Below are 6703 nucleotides of genomic sequence, written 5' to 3'. Positions count from 1 at the left end.
CAAAATCTTGTCATGTGAGTAAATCGCACTGTCACTGCAGTTGCCTGGCAGCAGAGGAAGCCAACACGGAGTCCTGTAGGGTGACTGCTGCAGGCTGAAGTCATCTTCCTGCGAATCCTGCTTTCAGTCAAAAGTTTGAATGTAGTAACGTTAGTTTCTTTGTTTGTGTACTTGAATCTTTCTTGTGTTTTTCACCTTGATTTAAAAATACAATCCCTTAGTTTTCCAATCATCTCTGTGACTAATCTCTGCATGTCTGTCTTCCTGTTTGTTTCACTGCCTTTGTTGAACTTAGTGGAGTAGCCAGATAAAACTGGGGTAATTATAATCATGCCTACTCAGGCTGACAAAGGCAGATGAGGGAAACCTTTGAAATTTCTTTTGTTCTCCACTGTCAGATCAGACAAGAGTGTATCCACTAGGCCACAGCGCAGCTCTCCTCACAAGCTAGGAGAAACATCGCAGCCAATTTGAGGGCAAGTCAATCAGCACAGTAGCAGAGGGAGTGCTGGACTGTTGTTGATAATCTCCCCAGAGAGCATGCTCTTTCATGCTTTTGGTTCATTAACTCCTCAACCAATGGTAGTCCAACCTATTAAAGTTCTGCTCCTGAATTGCACCTGCATGTGTGTGTGTGTGTGTGTGTGTGTGTGTGTGTGTGTGTGTGTGTGTGTGTGTGTGTGTGTGTGTGTGTGTGTGTGTGTGTCAAAAATCACACCAATCTTTAGACTGAACAATGGAAAAAGCAGTATATTGCTGCTCTAAGATATATGTGGTACATGTAGCAAATTACACTTTAACTTACGATTACATTTTCATTAAATCCTTAAAAATGCAGTCATCAGAATTAGTATTCAGGCCTTAATTAAGGCCCAAAGACATGAAAGAACACAAGAATATGTGGGAGGAAAGGTATCATGCCCCTAGCCCAATTTCAAATAAATTGTTTTTATTTTAAAGGGGCGCTATGCAGTTTTGGACTTTTCTTTGCTGTTTTCTTGCTTTTTGCTCGCAGGTTTCTCTATAGATCTCCCCCCACAGCTTTGGAATGGCTCAGCCATAACGATAGTGTGAAAAACTGAAAGAACTCCATCACTATCTTGTTAGCCAGTTTCTGTATATAAGAAGCATGTGCATAATAATAATAATAAGCATAATAAGCATGTGTGCAGTGCCGTAAAGCAATTCGTTGCATTCCGAGACCTCCGGCAACTCGTCAGCAGAATATTGCAGAGGTGGTTTTTCAGCTCACAGGCGCTAAGGGGGGAGCGAGACGACCACCCTTCAACTCGAAAAAAAGTCATATAACCATTCCAATGACTATGAAGGCAAATTAAGTTTAAAAAACCTGCATAGTTCCCCTTTAACATTTTGCTTTCACAAAGTTTGAAATTAGATGAATAATCATATCCATTGTTGATAAAAACCTTGAATCCTTGAAACGTTTTTTTTAAACATTTTTTAGAACTCTTTGGATGGCAATATCGGCATCAGTCAGTCTGTCTACCACTTTGGTCTCAACAACCACTGTATGGATGGCCATGATATTGTGTACACACACATTCATGGTCCCACTTGGATAAACCCTAGTAGTTAATTCCCTGACTTTTCCTGCAGCACCATCAACTGGCCAAGAGTTAGGGTTTTTACTTCCTGTGAAAAATCTCAGCATCTATGATGGATTAGAAAATTATTTTGTTTATGCAGTCATGGTTCCCAGAGGATGAATCCCAAAGACTTTGATGAGTCCCTGACTTTCCTTTAGAACCAACATGAGGTTGACATCTGTGGTTTGAATGAAATATCTCGACAAGTATTGGATGGATTGCCATTAAATTACACAAATGTTCTTTCCTCTTCAGGATGAATTATAATATAGGATGCTAACACACTACACATGTGTAGATGCACAATTGCAAGTCATGTATTAGCTAATTCATCTTAAGAGATCTGAGAACACAAGAGTTGAATCATGAAGCCTCCAACATGTCAGTTTCTGATTGAGTATGTAATCTGTAAAAACCTAGATGCAGGACTAACTGACAGCACTAACCCAAGGATAAACATGTAGGCTGATTCTCTATGGAAAATCCTCGGTCACTTGTGTGCATCGTGCATATAAAATACACATGGCAAAATTGCAAAACCATAGAAAGGTCAGGCATGGACACTCAAATAACTTTCTGTCTACTGAAAAAAAGAACAACTTTCCAAAAAAAAATGACTATTTACTTTACACTCTGGAGTCATGGGCAAAACATTAAATGTGCAATAGTCTGAAATCATCTGACAGTAGACACCAGAGCTAACAAACACAGCTGAATTGTGTAATTGAACTTCAGTGATAAAAGTCCTTGAATTATTAGATCTTCTCTCTGACCTAACCACCTATGTGGTCTGTTTGTCCGGGCTGCCAGGAACCCACAGGTTCCCACAGGCACATGGTTTTGTTTGCTCATGTGGGTGGTAAGAACATGCTCTTTGGAATTAAATGTACTCTATCTTAAGAAAGGGAGCAGATGATAAAGAGTATAATAGAGTGCATAATCATTAAAGAATTCATGATTTTGAATGAGTGTTTGGCACATGTTTTAATCTATTCCTTCTAATGTTCAATCATCTAATTATCCTCATTTCACTTGCTAACTATGCAGATGTTCAGTTGTGGATTCATGTGAACATACTATTTTGCCTATGTAGTCCTGCCATCTGCAGGCCATATGATTACTACAGCTGTCTGAATAATACACTACTTTTTTGTTTTTTGTTTTAAAAATACACTACTGCCATTGAGCAAAGTCAGAAGAGCATTGTTGAACAAATGGGATAGACTTTGAATTAAACAGAATAAATAGGTGGCACTCTAACAACCGATTTATCGTTTCTAATGCTCTCTAGTTCCACCCTCAGAGTAGTTTCGATTAAACAATTATCTCATGTTGTGCCTGTACTGTATTTGTCCTTAATAAAATGCAGCTGCCCACTTTTATCTTGAGTATGGCCTACATGGCCAGAGGGTCAAGCCCATAGACAGTCAATATGCAGTCTATGGTCAAGCCACACACGGTTTATTATTACAGAAAGTGATGTAATAATACAAATGCGCCACTGGAGGGAGCTAGCCTGTAATTAAACCACCGGAAGTTACAACTTTTAGGTTTGAGTTGTTGTACATCCAGCTAATCTGCTTTTATGCCATCATTTAAAACTTCGGATATGAGTTCTGACATACATGTGGATTTGAGCAACGGCCTCGAGAATGTTCCTGTTTCAATTGAGTGGAGTATAGCCGTAACGAAGTTTCCTGAATTTCAGGTAACGTTACGTAGCATTTCTTTCTTCGTAGTTATCACCTTCCGCCTTCAGTAGTTTGTTCCCGTTATTTTGCGTGAGGAGTGTTGTAACGTTGGTGTTCAATACAATTTAATGTTATTTTATCTACGTCTATTCAGCTAACTAATACGCCAATTAGATAAGAAACTACATGTTGGAAGTCACAAATTAAAAACGGCAACAATACTGTTCTTTGCTAGGCAACAAGGCTGTTTTGCAACGCAGACTTGTCATTGTGGGAAAACCACAGGTGTTACTAATAACGTTAACGATGGCTCTGTTGCGTTCAAGTGTCCAGAAGACTGACAGTGGGACAGCATGTACAGCACCAGGGCCCTGAAACTTTAGCAGATAAATCGAATTCAGCCATCATCCATTGTATTCTTTACCTGCGTTTTTCCTTCTGTTGCACGTCAAAATGTCCTCTATAAATAAAGGCCTATTCTTGGCATAGACAGTCACTTGTGACGTTTTACTGTGCAGTGCAGTAAATGCCAGTTGACAGTGCCACCTCATCCCTTCTGTATCTGCCAGAGAATAAACATACATGACAACATAGCACATACCGTGACCGTTGGTTGGTTCTCTTAACGTTTAGAGAACGTTATAACCAGGAGGGAACGTTCCCTAAACGTTAGTTTTTGGTTTGGTTCGAACTAACCTTTAGAGAACCAAAAACTAACGTTCCCTAACGTTCTCTAAACGTTCTGTGTTAGTGGGGTACTGAGTCCACCAATCAAAACTATGTCAACAGGCTATGCATGTTTTAACTGAAACATGTTATTTATTTTGTAGAAATAAATTATTTTTGAAAAATACAGTCATCTCTGATGGACTGTTTTTGTTGTTTATCAGACAGCACATACACCAATACTATTGTATATGCAGTAAGTTAGTAGCGGCTGATAAACCATCTGGCTTTATGTGCTTTCCAAATTTATTTACACTAAAATAGCTATAAACTGTATACCAAAGATTTAGGGATTCCAGGAATACACTGCAATACTTTTGTTCACATGTTTTTTTGGAAAACATTAGATAATAAACACCATAGTAATTGTAATGCATTTTATTTACGGTGCCAACCCTAAATCAAACACCTGATGGTGATCAACTCTATCAAATGAAATACATTGTTTTACCAGCAGATGACAGCAAATCATTAAAGGCTACAGACATCGCCTCTGACTGCAACACATGGAATCAAAAATAACCTATATAGCCTACATAGAACCAAAGGAGTTGTCCTAGTTAACACTCCTTGCTCACAATGCTCCAATTATGATGCAACCAGTTTAAAAAAAAACATTGTATGGTCATGTAAGTCATCCTTATCATTGAATGTGGTGAAACCACTGCATGTGGTTACGTGGTTGTTTAAGTAAGTTGATAGGTTTCACGTTGGCAGCAAAGCATTCAGACCTGTGCTTTTCTGCTTCTATTATTTTTATTAATGAATTATCTTTATCTTATTGTCTTTTCTTTATCAATCTTTTTGTCTATGAAATGACTGTCAAAACTTCCCAAAGCTCAAAGTGGCGTTTCCAAATGTCTTGTTTGGTTTGATCAACAGCTGATATTTACAGTTTTAAACTTTAACTAAAAGTGCTCTTTGTTGTAATTTGTCAGTATTCCCCAGATAATATTCAGGGACCAGGATGCACCATTGACCCCAGTGAAGTCACCCTTCCTGGATGCTCCTGCCTTTCCCGCTCCTGCTTCCCTGAGAACTGCTCCTGCCTGCAGACATGTGGGCAGACGTACGACACCACCGGCACACGGCTGAACCTTAACAAAACGAACTCTGGGTACTGCTCACCTCTGTTTGAGTGTAATGCCCTTTGCACATGCAGTGATGCCTGCTCTAACCGGGTAGTGCAGAGAGGGCTAAGACTCAGGTTGGAGGTTTACAGCACCGAGAAGAGGGGCTGGGGAGTGCGGACACTAGAGGCAATTCCACATGGGACATTTGTGTGCGAGTATGCAGGAGAGGTGATCAGTTTTGAGGAGGCCAGACGCAGACAGCGAGCCCAGAGATCTGAGGACAATAACTACATCATTGGCGTAAGGGAGCATGCAGGTACAGGCTGCGTCACTGAGACATTTGTGGACCCTGCCATGGTGGGAAACGTAGGCCGCTTTCTCAACCACGCCTGCCAGCCCAATCTGTTCATGCAGCCAGTCCGTGTGCACTCTGTGGTTCCTAGGCTGGCGCTGTTTGCTGGGCGAAATATTGATGCACAAGAGGAGCTGACCTTTGACTACTCAGGAGGATACAGTAACCAACCTCCTGTAGAGCTGCTGTCCAAACAAAGTGACGCTGCCATACAAGCCAGTAGGGCAGATGGACTCCAGAGGAAAGAGTGCCACTGTGGTGCCAACCACTGTGTCCAGTTTCTTCCATTGGATGTATCTATTATCAACTGAAATCGTTTAAATTAATATTTCTATCACATTTATTTTTTATCTGAATGTGAACAGATGGGTTTGTTTTTCCAAATGATGGAGATAAGATTTTTGTCCTTTTTCTCCTGATTAAAAAAGAAAAAAATACTTAGTTGTCTTGGCCTATTTACAGTTTCTCTGAAATCTTGGTCCGGTCAATCACTCATTATAACAAGACAATGCAACTTGTTGATGCCTCCATGAATGCAATCAGCTGGATGAGGCAGGTCGGTGGCCGTCATTTTTTCCTGTTTGGTCCAACTGGTGTCTCCTGATCTGCCACTGTCTCCAACTCAGTGCAAGATGATGCAATGGAAACTAAATCTCAAGGCTAGGCTCTGAGCGAATAAACTTCTTGATATTCCAGTCCTTTGACATGTACACTCCCTTTGATCTATCATGGGATGCTTGTTCTAAATAGGACATGTCTGATTTACAGGCTTGCAGCTGTCATCCTGTCCTGGCACATTTAAGTCCCATTTCTCACACAATACATAAATCTGGAAGGAAGAGAAGCTGCAGATGTGAACTGCCAATGATGGGAGGAAGGATGTTCAATAGTTTTCTTAATGGCCACATAGGCTACAAAATTGAAGTGAGTATTGAAAGCATTGTGTTGAATATAGAAAGCTTTTTGCAGTAGGAAGTTGTCATGTCAGTCAAAAACAAAACACTAAAATGCTCAGTTAAAGTAATAGCTGTCATATGTTTCCATCAACTTGACATTTATTTTCTGTCTTCATACAGTGAAGCCTTCCCTTGCAGATATTCTCAGCTTCTCATTGCTCTCAAACCTCAAGAGAGGTGGGACCAATTAAAAAGGCCAGGGGGTATTTTTATATAGAAACAGACTATTCCCCTGTCAAAGGGGGGGGCGAAGTTGTCCCAGTTCAGTGTGACCGTTCTGAAATCAGGACCTTCTCTG

At 40.3% G+C, this 6703-nt stretch overlaps 1 protein-coding gene across 1 annotated transcript; it reads left to right on the top strand.

Moving 5' to 3' along the window:
- The first annotated feature begins 3124 nt into the window (after positions 1–3124).
- On the top strand, positions 3125–6431 carry setmar (SET domain and mariner transposase fusion gene). Its single transcript, XM_032512650.1, has 2 exons — positions 3125–3315; positions 4963–6431. The coding sequence occupies exons 1-2, from the start codon at positions 3193–3195 to the stop codon at positions 5758–5760; spliced, it is 921 nt and encodes a 306-aa protein (XP_032368541.1). The 5' UTR covers positions 3125–3192; the 3' UTR covers positions 5761–6431.
- Positions 6432–6703: the final 272 nt, after the last annotated feature.

The sequence above is a fragment of the Etheostoma spectabile genome, chromosome 4 (assembly GCF_008692095.1).
Source record: "Etheostoma spectabile isolate EspeVRDwgs_2016 chromosome 4, UIUC_Espe_1.0, whole genome shotgun sequence".
Classification (NCBI taxonomy): domain Eukaryota; kingdom Metazoa; phylum Chordata; class Actinopteri; order Perciformes; family Percidae; genus Etheostoma; species Etheostoma spectabile.
The sequence above is the reverse complement of the archived record's forward strand: the minus strand, read 5'-3'. Positions and strand labels throughout refer to the sequence as shown.